This window comes from Varroa jacobsoni, unplaced genomic scaffold (assembly GCF_002532875.2).
Source record: "Varroa jacobsoni isolate VJ856 unplaced genomic scaffold, vjacob_1.0 scaffold_841, whole genome shotgun sequence".
Lineage (NCBI taxonomy): Eukaryota > Metazoa > Arthropoda > Arachnida > Mesostigmata > Varroidae > Varroa > Varroa jacobsoni.
Genome location: NW_019213743.1, coordinates 149,374 through 171,410, shown reverse-complemented (window position 1 = coordinate 171,410; position 22,037 = coordinate 149,374). Strand labels below are relative to the sequence as shown.

Below are 22,037 nucleotides of genomic sequence, written 5' to 3'. Positions count from 1 at the left end.
ATAACACAATTCTTAAACGTGAAGCTCTGATAGATAGGGGCTGAGTTGAAATTGTGTATGTATTGCTGATTACCGAGCTTTCTAATGTCCGAATAGCGGAACAAAGCCAGTTGCTATTGTAGATGACTGCATCTCATTATGTTGCCCTTTGCGATAACGACAAGCAAGTGGCGACGTGGCCTTTTTCGCTTTAGCGGCCTGGGTTCTATTATTAAAAGAATTAGAAATCTCTAAAGGCGTGTTGTTTTATGCTTCCGCAATTTATGAGCTCGGTAGGTGCCGGGCTTAGAACTCGTTGATTATTTTAATATTTCTCTCTTCGCATCTCACATAAACCTTTTTGTTACCTTATTAAGAACCGTCATAAACGCGTAGACATATGCGTGCGGCCAATACATTCTTAATCCGCTTCAAAAGCATACGCCAGCGGCAAAGGCCAGTCAGCATCCTACAGAAGTGTTATGAAGCCCTCTATTGAGGATAAACATTACAAAAACAAAAACGAATGAAGTGCACGCAAGCCGGTCATTTAGTGGACAAAGTTTGCTGTCTGTATTGGAAGAAGCAATTTCTATCAGAAACAGTGACAAATCTCTAGTAGATTGATTGAAGAAAGCTAGTTAAGTTTTTTAAAAAATGAATTTATTAGTGTCAAATTAAGTGGACCTACGACAGCGGGGAAATAAACGTATCTGTGGCATCTTGTTTTGACAAAGAGCTCGAACCTTTGCCAAAAAAAAAAAATAAGTAGAACGTGTATAATGTAGTCTGAATATGGAATGCCTGTTTCAGGAAAGGTTACTAGCAGCAGGTTACATTGCGGCTAAGCATTCTAAATAAACTTGTAATCTGGTGATAGCTGTTTAATTAGAGAATTATGGTTAAATTAGAGATTATGGTTTAATTAGAGAAGTCTTTTAACTAGTGTCGAACAAACAGTAAAATTACTTTTACTATTCTTTAACAAAGTGTGACATAAGTGGCTGGCTAACAAACCTATATTTATTGTATACACTAAGGCTAATATGTCGCATAATGTGTAAATCACTATCCTGAGTTACTATTTTTTGGTAATTGACAGTTAGCAGACAAGACAAGCAATCGTATTTAATCAGTTGCTTATTTTATACCGAATTTTACCATTAGTAATTATAGGAATTCAGTTGAAGATCTTGTTCCGCTAACAGCTGTGAACAGCTCACAACAGGATTGGTCGATCTGAAAAACAGCAATAATAACAATAATAATTAGTTGCCGTTTATAGAGGTATTTTAGAAGCTGAATTCAGTACTATATGTGATTCCACCAATGGCATCTGATTCTACCCTAGGGTATCGTACGTTCTGAAAGGACTTCATATTTTCTAAATAGAGCTCCTTGTATAGTCTTGTTCGTATCGATAACCTACATGAGACTAGATATATAGAATAATATAATGAAATCTATGTGTTCTTACCCAGGAATAAGAAATACATTTCGTTGGATTCGCAGAATATCTGTGTTTGCGCAGATTAAGCCTGCTAGTGTGATCCTGTAGATTCTTGATAACTGTCCTGAAGCAATAAAATGAAACAACTCATGCTTTTTTTTTCATAAGCGGATTAAATGAATGAAAATAATGTCCTGGTCTTTGGAAAGGTCTCTGTTATACATGCTATTCACATCAATGTCATCAAAGAATCTGCTCAGAGTGTTGCAGACTTCAACGCATTCTAAGACTCATTATTTAGCTCTTGAGCTTCTCATCATGTCAGGGTAACACAGCCAGCTGCAAGAAAACATCGTGAGAAAACATGCTAGATAGAATTTGCAGACGGTCTTCTTAAACCAAAAAATTGACGGTTCATTTAACACGAATAAATGGCATACCCTTAGTAAACGCTGTTGGCACTTTAGGATTCTCGAACCAAAACCGATCGCCGAACTTAAGTCGATTGAACTGATGACCAAACAGGCAAGTGACGGTAGGCCCAAATGTGGAGCCAGGGAACACCGGTTCGAGGATAGCGCCCACACCAAAGTCTAAATCGTCGATCTCGTTGCTATACCGCCGTCAAGAAACACAAGTGATAATTTTCTTGATACGTTAGCTACATAGCATAGGACAACGATTTTTATTCTGTGATCCACGGATGAAGTTGCATAGGTTCCTCCCGAACTTCGAAACACGCTTTCAGACCATACCCTTCACTAAGCTTATTTTTACTCAGGCTGCGGGTGCAGTCGACTCATTGCCGCTAGAGATATTAACGAGATGGTAAAACTACAGAATACTATTATCATTTTCTGTCCAATGATACTTTTTCTGTATTAACTATAGCACGATACTAATACTGACTTGTATAGGTGTTTTAATTTATTAATGAGGTCTCCGTAACGGTTTGAACAGGCAGCTTTCATTGCCTCGAACGAGCCGTAAGGTCGCAAGCCGCATAGCTGCCTCCACTGGTTGTACGAAGGGATCCCGTGATCACGGCCACGATGGTAGTCAATCGAACGAAGATCCTTCCCGGGTTTCATCGGTGTCGAGAACAGGTAGCGTGTAACCTAAATAATACCCAAATTAAACTTAATGGTGACCTAGGAAATCCGTTTGAAATAGCTATAAATAAATCATTAGCTACCTTTGTAGCAGGAGCTAGCAAGCGCGCGATGCGTGCGTTTACCTATCAAAAAGATTAGCAAGTTATAGTCATCACTTCAAATACAGTACCTAGCAATCATATTGCAAGCTTCTTCAATGCAGGTATATCGAAGTTATTCTAATTTCAGCCTTTCTGAGCCAGGATTGTTTTTGCTACATTGCCTAATAGATAGTATGCTTTACTTCTAGGACAACTGAAACGTTTATCCCTAATGAATGGCTTATATGAACACTTACCTCTCGGGTGTAAACCGTGTTCAACTCCTGCATACGCTGTTCGCAGGCACCAACCAGGAAGGAACGCACAGGGTCGGTTTCAGGTTTACAATAGTCGTCCATATTATTAATATCATAGGCCAAACTAGGGCATCTAAAAATATCAGTTAGGAACTATACCTTAATCATTTATAGGATAGAAATAAACTTTTTATGTTTGAAGCAATTCTCCTATTATGACAAAGGGTTGGCTTGAAGAATTTCCTGTCAATTCGATTCTTTTTACCACATTTTTTATTTATGTTTTACTTGCTAAGTCTACGAGAAGGTCATTTCTCGAATACAAAGACAACCTTTTCAAGCTAAACGGTATTCCCGTTTAGAGTACCAAACGTACCTGTCAAGCGTTTTACCCTCGCGTTTCATCTTATCGGCAACGTTCGAATGGGACACCCTGCAAGAATTGGAACAGTTCACATGTATTTATGTTAGGTCCGTGTTTATTGCAAGAAGCAATTCAAAAACTCTTTCCGTTAAACGTCAATAATATGTGAAAAATTTCTATAGAGAGAAGCACTTCGAAGATATATATGTGTATACATACACATTTTTTTAATATAATTTTTTTGTATAGGTCGTCCTTGTCGACTAAACAGTAGCGTCAAATACTAATTCGGTAGCTAGAAGGTCTTCAGTTGTAATTTTGTTGGGCACATGCAAAATCGACGCGGTTTTTTTGCGATTGGAAACTTGCTAAGGAAATCTATTATTATTATTATTATTATTATTAAGTACATTTTAGACGATATAGCTCAACCAGTTGCTATATCAATCTTCGTAAAACTTACAACAGCGACAAGATTCGTACCGGCAAGCAGCTGTGGCCCAGGTATTTATAATCGACGGGTTTAGATGATGGTGATATCTGTACTGGGGCGAAGGAATAGTTAAGTTATAACGGCTCATTGTTTCTTGGCCCAACATCAGCGGCAGATACTCTTTGAATGTAATTACCTGTAATAGGATGAACGAAACAAAGAGGATCAGTTTAATTGTTGTTCAGTTTGTGCTTTTAATCAAAGTACCCGAATGCAGGTGGTGCAAGTAAACGGAACCCGTCCTAATGAACTATTGGAAATATACTATTCATTAACCAGATTTAGATTATTACATCTAAAGGCATCGTAAGTGTCAACCAATAGCAAAACATCATGGGGTAAATCAATCCCAGTGTTTTCTTATTTTTTCAAGAAACTTGACCTACGTATGATTGTCCATAGACATTACCTGAATCATTGCCCCAACAATTTTTCGGGACACATTGTAGACCTGCCACTTCGTCCAGTTCCTCTGCACGAAATGGGAAGCGATTCGGTTATGTTCGCGCAGATATATCGTTTGCAATGCACCAAGCATTGGAGTTAAAGAAGCACGAATGTCACCGGCCTTAAAGCAACGTCCGTCGCAACTACAATGATGAAAGCACATATTAGCACAAAAGATTTGAATTTGATCCTATAAGTTACACCGAAATCGGTATTTGCTTCCAGAGACACGGAACTATAGAGCGTTGGCCTTCTGGGACCGACATTTGGGCAAGAGCATCTATCTATGTTAGACTGACTTCAGTCGGTGAGCCCATGTTTAATAAAGGCATAGTACACACTTTACTTTCACTAAGATAAACACAATGTTGGCGATGTCCTCTGATGCTGTGACTATGGCAGTAAGTAAATGAATAAACATATTGAATCATCCTCTAGCAAACCGCGAAACCTGCCTAGAATCTCACCCGGGATAATAGCTGCTGCAGGATCCTTCTTCATCAGTGCGAGGCATAAGACCTCCACGGATATATCTGTCATCAAAATGAATATACATAACTTTTAGAGATACTGTTTTATATTTGAATTTATTGCATCCGGCAAATAAACTTTCAAGCCTTGGCGCTTCTCTTTCGTAGCAATGGCATCACATGATTACAGGCTTACCTAGAGTTCCTGTCCATTTTCATGGAACCGTCGTCATCAACGAGGCTTTCAGCTTTTTTAGTCGACGAACCATAGATTACTGAACCATCAATAAATGACGTCACAACATTCACTTGTTCACGAATGTTTGATTTTACTGAAAAAAAAAAAAAAACAATATAGGGAGGCCGGATGTTGTTTTTGATTTCGATCCCTCGATTCCCATATGAGTAAATTTCATTGTTTCTGTCACGTAGCCTTCAGTGATCTACAAATATACCAATAATAACTATAATATAACATTAACTAGTCGATTTGCGTAGAAGATAAAAGCAATCAGTAATTCTCCTCTCTCTTGAATTATGTTTGTGTTGACCTAATGTTCTCCTGTTATCCAGGTAAGCAAGCACGCAGAGCTTTTACCTACCGGCGTTGTTTTTGAGGCAGGCAGTTTCGGACGCGTTGTACGGCCGCGAGCGTACAAGTTCAATACAATGTCCATCCTCGTAAAATGGGTCTCCATGGCCAATCTCGATTGGGTGACATTCACTGTCTTTATTTACCTTGTGACAGCAGACAGGAGCTAAATTGTGGAAAGATATGCAGTCAGAATGTGATTATAATCAATATCACTGTTTGATAAAGGGCATATATCTCAGGAATTATTTTTTCGAATTGATTAAGCTATATAACATCAAGGTGAGGTTATGAATAAAGCTGAGCGTACGCTACCGCTAAGGTGAAGTCAGTTGAAGACTGCAAGAGTTCGAATTTCACTGCGTCATCATTTTATAACTGAGTCTCGTATATTCATCCAGGCATGATCAGTACAGGGCATATATACAGTATTCGTGAAGCTATCAGGAAGCCGAATCGAAAACGGATTAAAGTTAACCAGAGTTAAAAGGAGCTTTCCATGCTATTGCCATTTACTTATTCTATGCACGCATATTAAGTTATTAACGTACGTGGCAAAAAAATAAAACGAGAAATATCCCGGAGGATGTTAATTTTTCAATCAGTTTTTTTGGCTGGCAGCTTATTAAGAAAAGATAGTAGTTCTGTGTGTGTTTTTTCTCGTTTCTTTCGGGATCATCGACCCTATTCAGCCCATGCAAAACAAATTAAACTTACTGATTCGGACGACCTTTCCATTCCGTATCTCCTTGTCGAAGTATGGAGCCGCTGAAGATACCTGGAGGGATAATAACATCATTTAATAGAGCAACACGAACAATTGCAGCACTACTAAAGGTTGTGGTGTGATAAAGAAGTAAATGTTAGCCAAATTTACACAATACTACGTGCATTTTAAGAAGATATGCTGTTTTGCAAGCATTCCAACAAATATTATATCATTCTCTAATGTTGTTCTTTCTTACGAAAATCAACCTCGTGGGCGAGAAACTGTCCGAAATGAGTGGTCATATCAGTGTAGGTCGCGGAACTCGTTTGAGATGACTGAACCTGGTTTCCCTGCATCACGCGCGACAACTCACGAACGTTTGGTAGTTTGTGACCTATAAACGTGTTTGTTAGCTATTGTTTGTTATCATCTATTGTGTTCTTGCGACTAAGCTCTACGGTTGACTACTGACGCCAAAGCTAATATCCTTTGCTGGATTTAGACCTATGGAATACAAAAAAAATATTACTGTGACGGCTAACATTGGTTGACCAGCATTCTGTTAATCTCTGATTTCATTTGTATATATTTTTAGTTAATATAGATATCGTATAATTACCTTTTTTGCCCCAACGCGGTTTTCCCATCTCGTCAGCGTAATCGGGTGGTAAAAGCCGTCCATAGGTCTCACCAGCGCGGCCCCAACAACCGTAGAAAAGATTGTTACACGAACCGTCAAAGGTCCTATGAAGATCTATATTAGACTTTGCTTGGGCTTGTTATTTTAGTCATTACTACATAGTACTAGATGTGAACGATATGCTGGTGCTGATTAATGGCGTACATTTTCGGTTTTTGTTACTTCATACGCTTTCCGAACACCAACCACGAATTCTATACTACAATTATAACAAATGCTGCTATAGGATCGTGTGGTCGATGCTAAGTGCCTAGAATTATTCAGCGTAATATTAGATAAACTGCTGAAGGTAACCGACCAGCAGCGGCATCATCATAGTATTGTCACATTAAAGGCAGAAAGTTGTATTAGACCAGAGGCTTATTGGCCTCATGCATTTAGGAGAAGTGATACCTTGAAAAAATTCTGTTTCTAGTAAGTATCTAGCATGCCATTGTTCGAATGAAACTCTTCCGAATAGAAAGTTGTTTTTCCGATTTACACTTGTAAAGTGGAGATATATACCGACATAGCTATGATAATCAAAGTAATGTCTACGCCTGTTTCAGCTAGGTATTTGCATAGCATACCACAGCGGCTATGACGTTTCCTTTCTGAGGGCGTGGACAGGTAGGTAGTGGTACCTGTAAGGTCCGGAATCCTGACAATTTAGGGGCTCGAGTCTCGCGATGGTTTCCTGGTCCATGCCGGCTGTTGCACGATCCTTATCGCGCTGCCTCATCTTCGTCATGTGTCGATCCATGGTGGTAGTCACCGTCGATAACTGAAAAAAAACTCGACCAAGGGGAAGGACGTATTGCAAAGAATCTTCGGTATCTATCTATATTTTCCAATAAATATTTGTTAGTAATAATAAGTCATGAAAAATTATATCGAATCGCGCTCCGAGAAAAAATTGTATGATAATACATATAACGTTTCATATCTAAGTTTAGCTTAAAATACTTTTCAGCATTCGATACAAAGAGGAAAATGACAGATCGTATAGTCTAGTTGTTTATGGATTATGTATATTTTAAGACCCAACACAGGTTTAACGAGTTCGTGCTGGCATGACTCGACTGGAGAACGCAGTCATGGGATCGATATGTCTGGGTAAAGCCTGGTATGATGAGGAATGCCAAAAAACTTTTCATTAGCCCTAGCATTAGCTGATTCGCGTATTTGCTACATAAGTTACTCGATCGATTATTCTCGATCCGTTCGCGATTTCGAAAAAACCTCGTGTTAGAAAGGTTATGACTTGCAGGGGAAGATAGGGCAGTATTGGACTGTAGAGAACAACCATTTTAATAGAAAGTAAAAAGTTCTGATTATTGTAACCTGCTTGCGTTTAGAAGGGTGGCTAATAGCGATTTACTAGGTTTTGATTGAGGACACTTAGATCTCTGTGCCAAGTAGGATTGTAAATTGTCAGTTAGGTTACGATAGGATGGAGACCTGTTACTTATTTGTACTTGTTTTCCCGACCTGTGCTATTATTTTCATTGAGAAAAATTCAGAAATCCTAATTGCAAATTGCATGGTGTTTTATTGAATATTCTGCAAGTTTGCTAGTTTTAATCTGGTTCAACAAAAACAATGTATCCTACATAGACCCCAACGTCCAGGGACCCATTTCCCTAAATTTTGTTAAGACACGTTACTCTAGGTAAAAGAACTGTTTTAGTTTCAGTACTTATCATTATACGTTTAGAAGAGGTAGGTCCTAAAATTTGATACCGAGATGTTTACTTCAATCAAATTATGGTAATGACGAGAATACAACAGTAAATACTCTGTAGTGCTGTAAAGGATAATATTAGGAACGCCAAAATGCGTCCAATTACTTTGAATCCGGTAAGATGAAACGGGGACACCCAGACTTTCCATCCATCGCGTAACTCCGTGCGATCTTCGGGATCAGAATCGGACATTCTGGAATTTCAAACCGTCACACGTTTAATGATTTCTCTCTATCAATGGGTTATATGTGAACCGGTCAAAATTAATGTTAGATGTAAGGCGTCCTCTTTTCAGAAATGCTATTAATTAAGTCGAAAATAATTTAGGTGTACATAGAGAGGAATATTTCAGGATACTGTAGTATAAATCAGTTTATGGTAGTCACTTGATAAAGTACTTATCTGTGCATCATATATACCACACAATAACTTCTAAAGGAGCTATAACGAACAGAGTAGCTTCACCTCTGTAATTTTTTTGAAAAAAAAAATCGAAATAGAGTTGCAAGTGGGAATTAGCAAAGCGTACCTAGATGCTCTCATGTACTCAAGGCCAAACATGCAGCAACCGAAAACAGAAGTCACCAAAGCCTTACGTTCTATTATGATGCAATAGTTGTTTTTATCTAATCAGCATAATACAAATCTATGTGTCAGTTGAACTCTGTTGAATCTCGATCTGGAACTCTATGACATTAACATGTCCTCTATACTCACTCGTAGTCAAATTCCTCGAGTTCCGGGTCGTCTCCGGTCACATCGGGCTGAGCCACTGTTGCACTAATCGCAACAACGAGAAGACCCAGCACGGCAAGCGGTACAAGCATTAACCTCATTCTAACATGACGAAAAAATAAAATAATTATTTAAAGTTGACATTGTTTGCACGAGACGAAAACCTCTCGGCACCGGCTGGAGGCTTTGTTTTGCAATCATAATATAATGATATTCACACTGGTCAAAAGCAACTGAACAGTGCGTTAATGGCTATAATAACAAATAACAATAATTGGGATAATCTTAAATTACCGAGACCGGTTAATTATTGTGTCTCAATTGGGTATCGAACCTGAACTCGTATGGCTATAAGTATAGCGACACTGTGAGAACCCTTATCAATTTTCTGATCAATGACGTATGGTACATGAAGCTCAACGAAAATACCTACTCACATGCGTCATCCTTAGCACTAATAGTAAGATACAGAAACCAGAAAGTGCCTTGACGGCGAAAAGGTAGCTCATAGTAAGTTTTATAGCTCAGTAGTCGTATAGAACGCTAGCTGAGGTAAAAATTGTAGCTTAAGTAAGTTATTTTGGATAATTCTGGCTCGTAGGGCAAAATAGCATCGGAAATAAAATACTACGTGGGTGTGCGTCAATATTGTCCCATCGTTCAATATAATACAATTACAATTTTTAGTTTACGCGCATTTCAGCACAATGTTTGTCTGATATGCAAAGAAATTGAATTACATTATGTTCACCTTTAGTCTATGAGAACACAATGACAATTGGCCACCACGGCAATGGGGAACATGAAAGCTTCACTCTTATCCCTGTGAAATTATGTTAAACCAAAGCCAATACGAATCGAAGACCTGTTTTTCCTTTTTACAATATATAGAATGCTTGTTAGAAAATAATCTATTTATTACAATATTCCCCTGCAGGCCATAGCCCTCATCGCATATGGTAGAGTGCACTGAGGAATATTTGATAACGAGAAATATCTGAACGTCGTTGAACCTTGCCTACCAAGTTTGAACCGAAGGCGGATTCGCGTAACGCATTCGCAATATATTATATACAACTTCGCAGATCTAAAACTTAGCGATTATACTTTGCTTTTCGTGCAGAAGTCTAGCCAACTGCCTTTTTTAATGTAGGATTCGTATACAAACGAGTGGCTAAATATCAGTCCATACACGCTTATGACTTCATAATTAACGCGTTAATCTTTTATGAGGCATAACTTCTCTGCAAAGCCGGATCTCCAAGGATTTGCTCAAAATCAACTATCGCCTTACGTTTCCTCCTCCTACTTGGAGGTCACTGCTACTCCTTTAACATACAGCTGCGTACAATACGCTCACTTCCGAATGATTAGAAATTAAGCTTAGATTTGTTGCCCTGTTATGCATACTCGTTCAGAATCGTCGTACACCGCGTTCGCTGCAATTTTGTATAGATCTAGATGGGAAAAACCTTAATGAGTAGAAGAATATTTGTAGACTCACATGCACAATAATGACGAAGTGATAAGTCCCTCGCACACTGATATCTACCTGTCTCAGCCCTCTAACACAACGCTTGAGTTTACCAACTTCCGCTAGGATGGTAGACGCGGCTTAATTCCTTAGCTCGACATTCACTATATACAGTACAGTTAGTTTATGTATTCCGGAAGCATACCTTAAATATTTTTTCTCTCTCTCTCTCTCTTTCTATTACATCCGATATAGTTTTTCTTTGCGAACCGTGTTATCGTCTAATGATGCGCTTCTTTCGTTCGATCGATATTAACTCAAGTGTGAACTATTCGCAGTACTTACCGTTCCATGGTTGGTACGACTCTCCCGTTCAGAGGGTCCTTGAACCTTGCCTAGTTCGCCCGCTGGCATCGGATTTCGCTGAAAGGGTTCGTTACGTTGCGGGCGACGATCTTCCAGGTGGCTCGTGTGGTTGCTGCAGCGACGAATAGATCATGCAATATAATGGACGAAGGAGATACTGGACAGAATGTATGGACCGATACAAAGCTTAACCAGTTGTCCCTTGAGGTCTGTAAAAGCAGGTAAAACAAGGTTGCCTTTTTTTTCGAGGACCGCCAACGGAGGCGCAGGCACCCGGGTGAATAATTCGTTAAGTGGCAGGCAATAGCACTTTTAGTCCTAAGCGACTACCAGGAATTAAAGACAGTTTCTGTGTAGCGGCGTGCTGAAACTTGAGGAGATGCTGATGCATAGGTAGAAAACGGATAAAAGAAGACACTTGCTAAAGCGGGGATTTTCACATCTGGATGATGATTGTCAACGTACTGCTCCTAGTAAATCCGTTAATTCATTCGAAAACATGCGGAGAGTTTCTGGTTTGCTTTTCGCCAAAAAGCAAATGGCGGGCAACGAGTACATTTCATAAATGTGCACGTATATTTTAAAGTCTAAAAAACAGCTGACAGGATGAAAAGTAAGGCAATATGTTGATACTATTAAGGAACACATTGCAACATCTGCGTTACGGATGTCGTGGTCGAGGCTTGTTGCATGAGATTTGGATACTGAGATTAAAACCGAACAGATATTTCACAGACCTAAGACAATACGACAATAACGATCCAAGACAGTATAAGTTCGCCATAATTCTTTTCGGAGAAATATCAGGTCTAGAATGAGATCCGTAACTATATAGTTTAAAATAATTAAGACGCTTATCACCAATGTGAAAGCCTTTCAACCGCTTTTGATCGGAAAGTTTGATCACTTTTGAAGAGTATGGAAATTCTGCGGTATCTTGCGGTAATTGATTGCTGAAGTCAAGAATAAATTTGTATAGAACCTGCAGGCTTCTACTGCCATCGTTTTAAAGCTTGGTCGCTTCAGATGCAGTGTACATATATCGAATAGCGTAGTGAAGTAAATCAACCCTGAATCTAACGGCCACTTTATACATAAAGTAACATAATTAAAAACTATAACGAATAAAGAATCCTTTCTAGTCTCTATTAAGTGTACATGTTATTATGAAATTACCTGTCGTAACACCTATAGGCATTTACTAACGGCTAAAGTTATGTACATATTTTGAAATCGGCGTGATGCGTTAACATCTATGTTGTTAGCGAGAGTTCCGATCCGTATATGCCCCATAAAAAGATGCGCCGGCGTTGAATCGTTAAGTGAACCTCGTCCCCACTTCACGTTACCTCTAAGTAAGCGTAACTTTAACAAGGCTAGAGGCCCTACTGAAGTAGTAAGCGACTGGATAGTTTTTTCGATATTTAAAGTGAACGCATACAACGGTATCTTCCTGACATTTTCTTCTAGAATTAAAGGCCAGTAAACCCCAGTGTTAGATTCATTTTTTTCAATGTTTCTAGCATTTATAAGGTTAAAGCGGCCAGTTTTCAGGCGCATAGCAATTCCACTCCAAAAATTGCTGGCATTTGTTTAAAAAAGTCTAACATGTTTAGCATATTTGTGAATGCTTTCAAACAGAATAAGCATTGCAGTGCCGCTAGGGAACATTTTCCATTTGGCCTAGAGTATGTCATACAAGTAATTTGCGAAACAGATCTTTTGCGCAGAGAAACCTGGAGCTTAGACGTGCAAAAGATATGTTCTCTACATTTCGCGAGGTTTACGGAATTTTAATTGGATGTCTTTAATTATAATGCCCACAAAATTTTAGCAAGAATAGCTGTATTTAATACAGTATGCCTAACAAATGTTCTAGACATTTACACAATTCTACGCAAAAAACTTAATTCTAGCCTGTAATGGATCGAACAAAAAATAGAGCGTAACGAAACTGGCTCGAACTCGTTAGAAGGTTTTAGTCTTTAACCTAGGTGATGATCTAGGTTAGAAACCAGGAGTAGTCACCCTCCGTTTCATGCTAGAAATTGGCTAGCAGGGCAATAGCTAAAGTACAAAATTAAAGCAGTCATTTAGAAGGCCTTTTCTCAATCACTAGATGCCCATGCTCTAATCTAACATCATGCGCAACATGTGATTTGCTAGTGAAGAACAGATTAGTTGACTGCTACATGGCGCCACATATGTTTTTTTTACGTAGTAAGCACAATTCTGCCTTGTTCGTTCTTTCAAGATGTATACTCGGTTACGTTTTATATCAGACGGCATTCTACATGCCGGACGCGATGCCCAACGAGCTCATCAGCTGCGAAGTCGGAGGGGACACCAACAGTCATCATCATATGCTCAGACTGTTTTGCTCTTTGGCAAGAGGCAAATTCTATTACGACATACTCCAATACTCGATACCATTGGTCGCCGGCCTTAACGGGAAATCAGCATTTGTTTTTGTTTTCGCCATCTGTAACACGCGCATCGCTTATGCTTGGTGTGCTCTCATTTTTACTTTCGTTTTCTCCGACGCCGGACTCACATCTCGGCGTTTTTACTGACACTTCTCCTTTGATATTATATAGCGATACACTTTAAGAGTGGTGTTAAACTATTTCACATCTAAAACCTGATCATTAGTGAGTTTCAATTTTGTGAACATAAAAGGAGATAAGTGGAAGAATGACATGAAACTAGGTTTGCTGAAGACTCTAAAGAAAAGAAATGACTCTCATAGTGGCTTCAGGTTGGGCGACCTACACTAACGTCTAAGTGCTATTGTTGGTTGTGGAACGTGTTGAAGCTTCGTGAAACTTCTTCTCCTAATGAATTCAATAGCAGACATTTTGAGATAACCCGACCTAATCGTAAGCTAGACCTTTCTTAAAAGGCTTGACTGTGACGGGCACTCAAAGAACCGAAGCTAGTCTTTGCTCCGTGAGTAACTCTGCGCTACTCAAATGATTCTTATACCGTATGGTTTCTTGTACTTTGTTCTCATATCGCAACATAAGCCATCTCGTATTTTTAATACACATCAGAAGAAAACAGAAAACATCCCACATTTGCGTTTACTCCACGAACGTTCCATTCAAAAACTTCAAATACAATTCCAAGTATACGTTACATTACCCCGAAGCAAACCCGAAGCTAGGAATAAGTAAATTCTGGGGTATATTAAGTATCAAATACTGTTTGCGGCCAATTCCCCAATAGAAAAGTTTTTATGTGACGGACTGAATTGGCGCACACATTTTTAGCAACATTCCACTTAATACACTGGCAAACACACATTTAATAGCTTCCTTTAACCTTGATTCACACTTAGCGAAGTAACGTCGAACCGATTTTTCTGATCTGCATTGAGTTTTCATCCTATAGCAATATTTTCCAGCGTTTTCCGCTGTTATTGTTAACCAAGGTGTTGTGAGCGATTCGCCACAACACCTTGGTTACAAGATATGACTCCTAAATTGGGCCAAATTTTTACGGGCTCTTTATTTTGACGAGCACGCGTCTACCGCCACTTTTAGTCCTAGACGAAAACCAGTCCCTTCTGAAACAAAACATCAAACTCGCCATGACGGAAAATTACGCGTCGTATTCAATATTTGAGCAGAAATGAGCATTATTTAATCTGTTTGCGCCGAACAAGCCCTACGAAAATTTGAAAAATATTTTTTGTGCTAAATTAACATTCTAGATTATTAGCAATTTCCATGCGGCTTCTGACAAATTCGAGTAATATTTTCGGAGGACAAACTCGAAGAACTTCAACAGAACTTAGATTTCAAGGGCTTAAAAATTAATTAAAATAACTCAACAAGCTATATTCGTTATACCTAAATCTTTTATACAAATATTAGAGAAAAGTTTCAAATGTCAATTAAATCGTCTTGAAACTGAAGTGGTTGATTTTTTTGAGACTTTTTTGGCTTTTCGTACCTTTTGGCCATTTTTAGCCCGTGCAATATCTTTTTATAAGACTGATTCTATTCTAAAAATGTTATCTTAGAAATACCTTATTTTTCTAATAAATCTTTTAATCTAATAGTTCTAATTTTTTGCAAGCACTACATAAAATATTTTATATAGCTTACGATTAACCTTCGATATTTTAAAAATAGGAAATAAATGTAATACTAGAAACCTTTATGAATATAAAATCTTATTTACCTTTATTTTTAACAAGCAAGCTGACTATTTTGTAGGCTGTTTTATTATTATTATTATAAATATTTATTTCAAATCGACAATTTATCCTTCTAACACTTATTAAAATTAAAATATTTTTGTAAAATAAAATTAAAATTATTAATTTTTATTAATTCATTGATCTCCTTTTGTTAAATTCTTATCATTATAATTAATAAGATTAAACAAATTCTATATCAAAATATAATTAGAATATAATTTCCTAGAAGTGTGCTTCTTAGAAAAGATTAGTTTAAATTTAATACCAATAATAAAATATTTTAACCATAAATTTATAAAATTGATTTGAATCATGGCTAGCTATTTGCCCCAAATTTCATCGCTGGAATTGTGTTTGTATACAGCGTATTTAAACGACACTTACATGAGTCTATATCTACTAGTATCGTTTCTTATTTCTATATATATTGTATATTTAGTAAGTGAGACTGTCAGAAATGACACATTAGCAAATACAAAAAGGGTTCCTGAACTATACATTTTTACGTAGATACAGTTTTAGAAACAAAACGTAAAAAAGTCCTGATTTAGGTGCCGTATTCTGTAAGCTGGGTCGATCAATAAAACGCGGAAAAATGAAAATCCAAAATATTTTTTTTAAAAAGCCTCAGTTAGGCACAAGCTAACACAGCATATGCCTATACACCTGGAAGCTACGGGCAACGAAGACCTGCAATCGAATAATGCCATGGCGAGTCATTCTGGTCAACACTGGTACCTTCCAATGGTCGACTTGCTCGAACGGATTATGGACGCTCAACAAGAAGGTGGGTTTCTATTCTCAGCATGCAAATATATTAACAACCGACTGGAGTTAGGATGTTATGCAAATCTATGGAAGATTCAACGGGATTTAATAGTTTCTAATGGAGGTAACTTTTCATGCAATTTACTTTCATTCATGTTAAGAGTGATCTTTATTTTAGCATAAAAAGAAAAGGAACAGAACAAAATTTTGTTTCCAAAATTGTTTACAAATATTTATTTGAGTAAACTCAGATCAAACATTTATTATTTCAATCAAAGCTTGAACATTTCGGTGATAAATTATTCTGGATTTTTATTTTTCTGGATTTTATTTTTAAATGAAAATCACTTTTTGATTATGTACTTGCAAAACAAAAAATATAAATAAATTGCACGAAAGTTATTTTCACATTCTAATTCTACAGAGGGTGCTATAGAACACCGTATGGACTTTTGGATTTTCTAATATTTATTAGAAGAATCGGAGTGCTAGAGTGGCTGCTATTAGTGTCAACGGTTTTTCATCATTTTTAATATATCATCGAGTTCGGTCTTGGTTTTTTGCGAGCTATTGGTGTTTTTGGTAATTTTTTTATATCGGTAATTGGAAGATGTAATCCGTTGCCTGGCAAGGGATATCGATAACAATCTTGAAGTGATTAAATTCAAAGAACTTTTGATCTAATTCGTTCCTTTTATACGATCCATAGTTTGAAAATCTATAGTTCATTCTAGTAATGGTGACGCAGAGACGACAGTGATCTACCAGATATCTGGAATTTTCGATACTTTAAGTGTAGTCACTGCATTCAATGTATCTTCGCCGAAATTTTATTTTCAATCAATGTGTGACGTTTAAAAATATTCCAAGAAGTGGATGAGGGTATATAACAAATTATCTTGAATTTACCTCAAGTATGTTTTCAATTCATTCTGCGTTCTATATACCTTGTGTTATGCAATTATTATCTGCCTTTGTGTTCCAGCAGCTTTACGCATGAGTTTATTAGACATTCTTTTTTGACAACTGCGCAACTATCCTATGGTATGTAAATAAGTTACTATTAATTAGAATAACACTCCAATAATGTAAGCTGAAATGTTATCGGCTTTCTAAGTACGTTGTATTACGTCGTCGTTACCACCTCCATAGGGAACATTTGTCAACATCTGCGGGCTAGAATGGCGGCAGCTTCCGTCAACTCTGTGTCCAAAAGCGCGTAAAAGCTCAGAGAGCCGTCTGACTATATGGAATTTTCTGCGCTTCCATTGTGAGCACTTGCAGTAACCGCTATTTAAAACAGCGCGCGTCTTCCTAACACAAATTCCGGTGGTGTCTGGGTTTTGCCCGCCACGTTTTTCCAACGTTGCAACCAACCGGAGCGCCAACTCAACCATCGAGACCATCAATGGTCATCAGGGCATCAAGTGACGGCCTGACTGGGAGCTCCGTGTAGTCTATGACGGCTACATTGTGATGATTGTCAAGAGCGACATCATCGTCGGTTTCTTTTACTGTGCGGGTGAAAATCTTTCCGAGCAACTTAAAATGTTCTCGTGAGGCGATTGCTTAAAAAGTTCACGTGGGGGCTGTTAACTGAACGTGACTCACGCTGCTCAGGTGATGCGGTTTCTAGCCGTTAGCGTCACAAATCTATGGTCTCATTACCAAATATAGTCTTCAAAGTTATTCGAAATACAGGATATATTTGGATAATCGCAGATCCCACCGAGCTTCAAGAATAGCAACAAGATGTGCTCTGTGATGTATTTAGAAACCTACCTGGATAGTAAGTTTTAATATAGTTACTAAGTAGTCTAGACTGGAATTGACAGAAACTTTGTGGATGAGCAGAAAGAATTGTCGTCGAATCAATAGTGCCAAAATCAACCTGTATTTGTTCTACCGTAATGCTCGATCATAGTTTTTATTGTTTGTTGTGCTCCGAATTACTCAAATAATAATCTTCCAACTCAGCGTACAGTTTGCATTTTTCAAATGACATTAATCATTACAGTAAAATAAAAAGCTATAAACTGTTATAAGATTTTATTATAACGATATAAATAAACAATGAGCGTATCTTGTTCCATTTAGCTTAAATTAAAACAGTTATGTACTAAGGTAGAGACATGTCAATTCGTTGACATATGCGATGTTATGAAATAGAAAGATAATGAACTCCAAAATTACTTAGCGTGGTTCTCATCGAACGAAGTTGTTTTTCTTAAAGACGATCAAAAGGTTCGTGTACGGATCCGTTAAATTTTCGCCAATTTAGAGCAGGTTTCTGCTGTAGCAAATTATTTACTTAAAAATATTAGCGTTTATCTTTTTATTATAAACAATGTCTCACTATTCGAAATAATTTGCGCAATTTGTGCGCAATGCCCACATGTGGACACATAAATACAGCGCGTTATATCAGGCTCTCCAGTTTACTCAAACACATAGCAAATATAATATATAATTTAATAATCATTGTCATCATCACTCATGGAAAATCGAAAAATGCATGTGTTCAATAGAGTTACCATTTTTTTCGCTTGATTTACAGGCTTGGAGTCACTACCAGAAGAGTTACAGAAAAGTTTCAACTTGATGCGCGACCTTGATAGCAAGGTTCAAGACCTTCTCAAAGATATTGATAAGGTAAATGCCTATCCTACCTTTAATTGTCTATTACATGAATATACGAATAAACTGTTCATCATCTTTTCCCAGCAACAAAGAACTGGTATCCGGTTTACATTTCTGTAGTGAACGATAAGGGCATCAAATTCATAAATCAAAACGGATATAGACGTTAAGTCACAATGCTTGTTCATCGGCTCACTTACAGGAGTCATATAACTACATTGACAATACTGCTAACCTCTCGCCATCAAAACGCAGAGAGGCCACGGATAAAATAGGGAAAATGTACGCCAAGGTTAAGGAGTTAGCCGATACAAAGGTAAGAAGAAATAGTTCCAGCTTTTTTATCGTGCTCGTACCTACCGTTACGATATATATATTTTTTTTCCTAGTTAATTGATAAATATGATAAATGTTAGACCGTGTTGTTGATTTGAAAACCTCAAACGTATTTCGACATCACCTGTCTGGATCTACAATGACAAATGTCTTGCAAATGACGGTCCATGTCCTTTTTTTCGCTACGAAATTTCGCTATAGTTTTCGTTAGACATTTAGTTTAGCCTGTTCTGTTAGTGTTTCCCCGTTTTAAGCCTATTTTTGTTACTAATCATGTCACAACTTATTTTCAGGTTCAGCTTGCGATGACAACGTATGAAACAGTGGATAAGCACATCCGTCGATTGGATACTGAGCTTGTTCGGTTTGAGAACGAGCTAAAGGAGAAACTTTTAAGTAAGACCGGAAAGGCGGCTGGAGCCAGTGCTCAAGGGGTTCGGGAAAAGCGAAAACGGGATAGTCGGAAGAGAGTGGATCCGAGCGCTCCAGGAGGTCAGCCTGGACGCCAGCGAAAGAAATTTAAAAACCCACCTCCCCAAGATCTCGTTGAGTATGTACTGCCTATAAGTTAGATTTTCCTTTTAAGCATCACAGTTAAGAAAACATAACTCTGCAAAACCACGTTAAAATCGATTAAACTTTATTTCGTCCACGTATAAAAATGCTTTTGCTTGCCAGCAATCTGAGCCGTGCTATATACTGTCTTGTGTTTAATATTTTTGTTGTATGTAGAATGTACCTAATAACTTTTATCTATATATTGCTAAAAATATGGAAGCATTCTTTGTAGGTATATTTATTTAAATGATTTACACATTATATATTTACTAAAAAATGAGGCTCGATTAAATGAGTAGTTAATATAAATTGTCTAAGGTTCATCTCTTCAAAAAGATCTATCATACCCATAAAATACCATAATTAAAGGACTTTAGGAAAGATTTATAAGATAACTACCAGGCTGTAAGTTGTGCTTGCTATAAATTATTGTCTAAAAATGTGTATACTACGATCTCTTTTTCTGGCTCTCCCTCTCTTTTAAACATTACAGCCCGGATCCATTGCTTCTTCCATCACTGCAAAGCATGACTAACGGAGGCGATGTAATGGACATGCCTGTCGACCCGAACGAACCCACTTATTGTCTATGTCATCAGGTTTCATACGGCGAAATGATTGGCTGTGATAATCCCGAGTGTCCCATTGAATGGTTTCACTTCGCCTGTGTGGGGCTCAATACGAAACCGAAGGGCCGTTGGTATTGTCCGAAATGCGGCCCGCCACCGACAGCAGAGAAGAAGCGGAAATGACCGACCGCTTTGAGCGAAGAGAGCTCATCAACGGGAACTGTATGGCGTCACCGTCGCACCAACGACGCAACAACCCCCCGGGGTAAGGCGACCCCCCCAGAGATCGTATACGCGTTCCTCGCCGAACGCGCCTTCCGTTCAAAGTGATGAGTTGAAAGCGGAAAACGATGAGGCATTTTGATCAGCAACGTTAAAGAATGGGCCGAGAATAATAATGCCACCATCATATTTAACGATATCAGCGATAACTATTATATTAGCAGCAACAAATGCGTTTGTATCATATGCATCTTTATTTCGTTCAGGCTTGGCTTGGCCCGTGGCCTAGGTCAGTTCTAGCTCAACCAGTTCGATAGTGTAACGTACTCCAATGCTTTTGGTACTTTAGCTAGTGGATTGAGGTACTGTCGGATAGGTCTGCTGGTAAAGTGGGACTGGCCAAACCTGGTGGCATCAATAAACGAAACGAGGTGATATAATAGCGATATATAAAGGAAAAATAACACGTAAAAAGGAAAGTGGTCATGAGTACTACCATCTATGATAAAGCATTATTTTACGACGCACGCAGGTTGCTGCGACACTCTTTTAAAAAAAGACAAAAACACGACGTTTCTCTACTTCTTGACGAAGCATCGGCCGCTCTAGGATAGTGTGCTATTGCGTAAGACTACATGTACGACATGCGATATGCACTATTATTAATATGAAGACCAATCAAGTTAAATAGGATTATTGTACAGACTCCAAAACACTCCATAAAAAGGAGACTTTAGACATTAACTTCCCCATTTTTTTGCTTCAAATACGCAAATAGATTTACTAGGGTCGACATTACTTTCAGCGGCAGAGACGTGACAAGGAAAAATACTAAGCAGTTGTGGCGTGTGTTCATAACGAATTTGTTTTTCTGGCTTGGGTTCTACGCGGATTTAATTGAACAACAGAATATGACTATGTAAAGAGTAGCATACGTTTATTATCACCATTATAATACTCGTGAGGTGTGCAATGGATCATGATTTGCAAATGAATGGAGCCATTCATGCGTGTGATTGATCCAGTGTATAGCAAAGCTCAAGCTTAGCGCGGCTAATGATTTCATACAAACGACAGATTTGTCATAATGTTATTAAAGCACTACCTGCATGCAGCAGCAGCAGCAGGACAGATAATGCATTTAGATTTGTATGTATATGTTATTTTGTTCAGCTTTCATCCGAGTGTACTTGTTTAAAAATGTTCAAGAGATTTGTTTTTCTCATATTTACCTATAATTTATTTGATGAAATGTTTAATATTTGTTCCACTGATAAAAGGCATACATATTGACCTGTAGAGCTTGGAGAAAGATGCATATCTAACCAAAGCTGGTTCACGCGTTCAACCTAGTGCTCGTCATTTAGTGCTTAGAAACAATAAAAAAAAACATAAAAGCCTAATAAAAAAACTTGACCAAAAGTGTATTTACTATGCGTGTGTGAGAAAATTTTGTTCCTCTCCTTAGTGAAAAACGGATGAAACTTAGAATGGGCGGACTTAGAATGGCTTTTTTAAATGTTGTTGAAATAAGTAATTACAAAGTTGCCGGGTACTGTCGGTTCTATTTCTGTGAGCAACATCGATTCCGACAGGAAAAATTCTAATTAATAAAAATTTTAGAATTAGTTTTTTGTGAAGAAGCCACAAAATTAAATGTAATATTTGTCGTTTAATTTACAGAGAACAGTCGGAATTTTATAAAATTTAATATTTATTTACATATTTTAATATTTAACCAACCACTTACAACTACTGCTCGTCATTTTAGCACTACTATTT

At 37.8% G+C, this 22,037-nt stretch overlaps 2 protein-coding genes across 6 annotated transcripts; one reads left to right on the top strand and one right to left on the bottom strand.

Annotated features, from left to right (window-relative positions):
- Positions 1–1,104: 1,104 nt before the first annotated feature.
- Positions 1,105–11,222, bottom strand: LOC111264265 (salivary peroxidase/catechol oxidase). Of its 3 annotated transcripts, none has more exons than XM_022839985.2 (18): positions 10,935–11,222; positions 9,098–9,217; positions 8,486–8,573; positions 7,280–7,419; positions 6,576–6,700; positions 6,223–6,350; positions 5,965–6,025; positions 5,258–5,413; positions 4,852–4,987; positions 4,653–4,718; positions 4,148–4,328; positions 3,729–3,874; positions 3,258–3,314; positions 2,882–3,014; positions 2,339–2,547; positions 1,870–2,042; positions 1,457–1,553; positions 1,105–1,218 (listed from the first exon to the last, which is right to left on the bottom strand). In XM_022839985.2, the coding sequence occupies exons 1-18, from the start codon at positions 10,940–10,942 to the stop codon at positions 1,143–1,145; spliced, it is 2,100 nt and encodes a 699-aa protein (XP_022695720.1). In that variant the 5' UTR covers positions 10,943–11,222; the 3' UTR covers positions 1,105–1,142. The 3 variants fall into 3 exon arrangements, with proteins under 3 accessions (XP_022695720.1, XP_022695722.1, XP_022695721.1); XM_022839987.2 differs by lacking the exon at positions 10,935–11,222 and adding an exon at positions 10,668–10,781; XM_022839986.2 differs by lacking the exon at positions 10,935–11,222 and adding an exon at positions 10,620–10,770.
- A 2,176-nt stretch (positions 11,223–13,398) lies between these two features.
- Ing5 (inhibitor of growth protein 5) lies at positions 13,399–21,677 on the top strand. Of its 3 annotated transcripts, none has more exons than XM_022839982.2 (6): positions 13,399–13,904; positions 15,788–15,949; positions 18,488–18,582; positions 18,773–18,886; positions 19,200–19,456; positions 19,958–21,677. In XM_022839982.2, the coding sequence occupies exons 2-6, from the start codon at positions 15,817–15,819 to the stop codon at positions 20,214–20,216; spliced, it is 858 nt and encodes a 285-aa protein (XP_022695717.1). In that variant the 5' UTR covers positions 13,399–13,904; positions 15,788–15,816; the 3' UTR covers positions 20,217–21,677. The 3 variants fall into 3 exon arrangements, with proteins under 3 accessions (XP_022695717.1, XP_022695718.1, XP_022695719.1); XM_022839983.2 differs by having other exon boundaries at positions 13,404–13,904; positions 15,836–15,949; XM_022839984.2 differs by lacking the exons at positions 13,399–13,904; positions 15,788–15,949 and adding an exon at positions 17,302–17,719.
- The last annotated feature ends 360 nt before the right edge of the window (positions 21,678–22,037 follow it).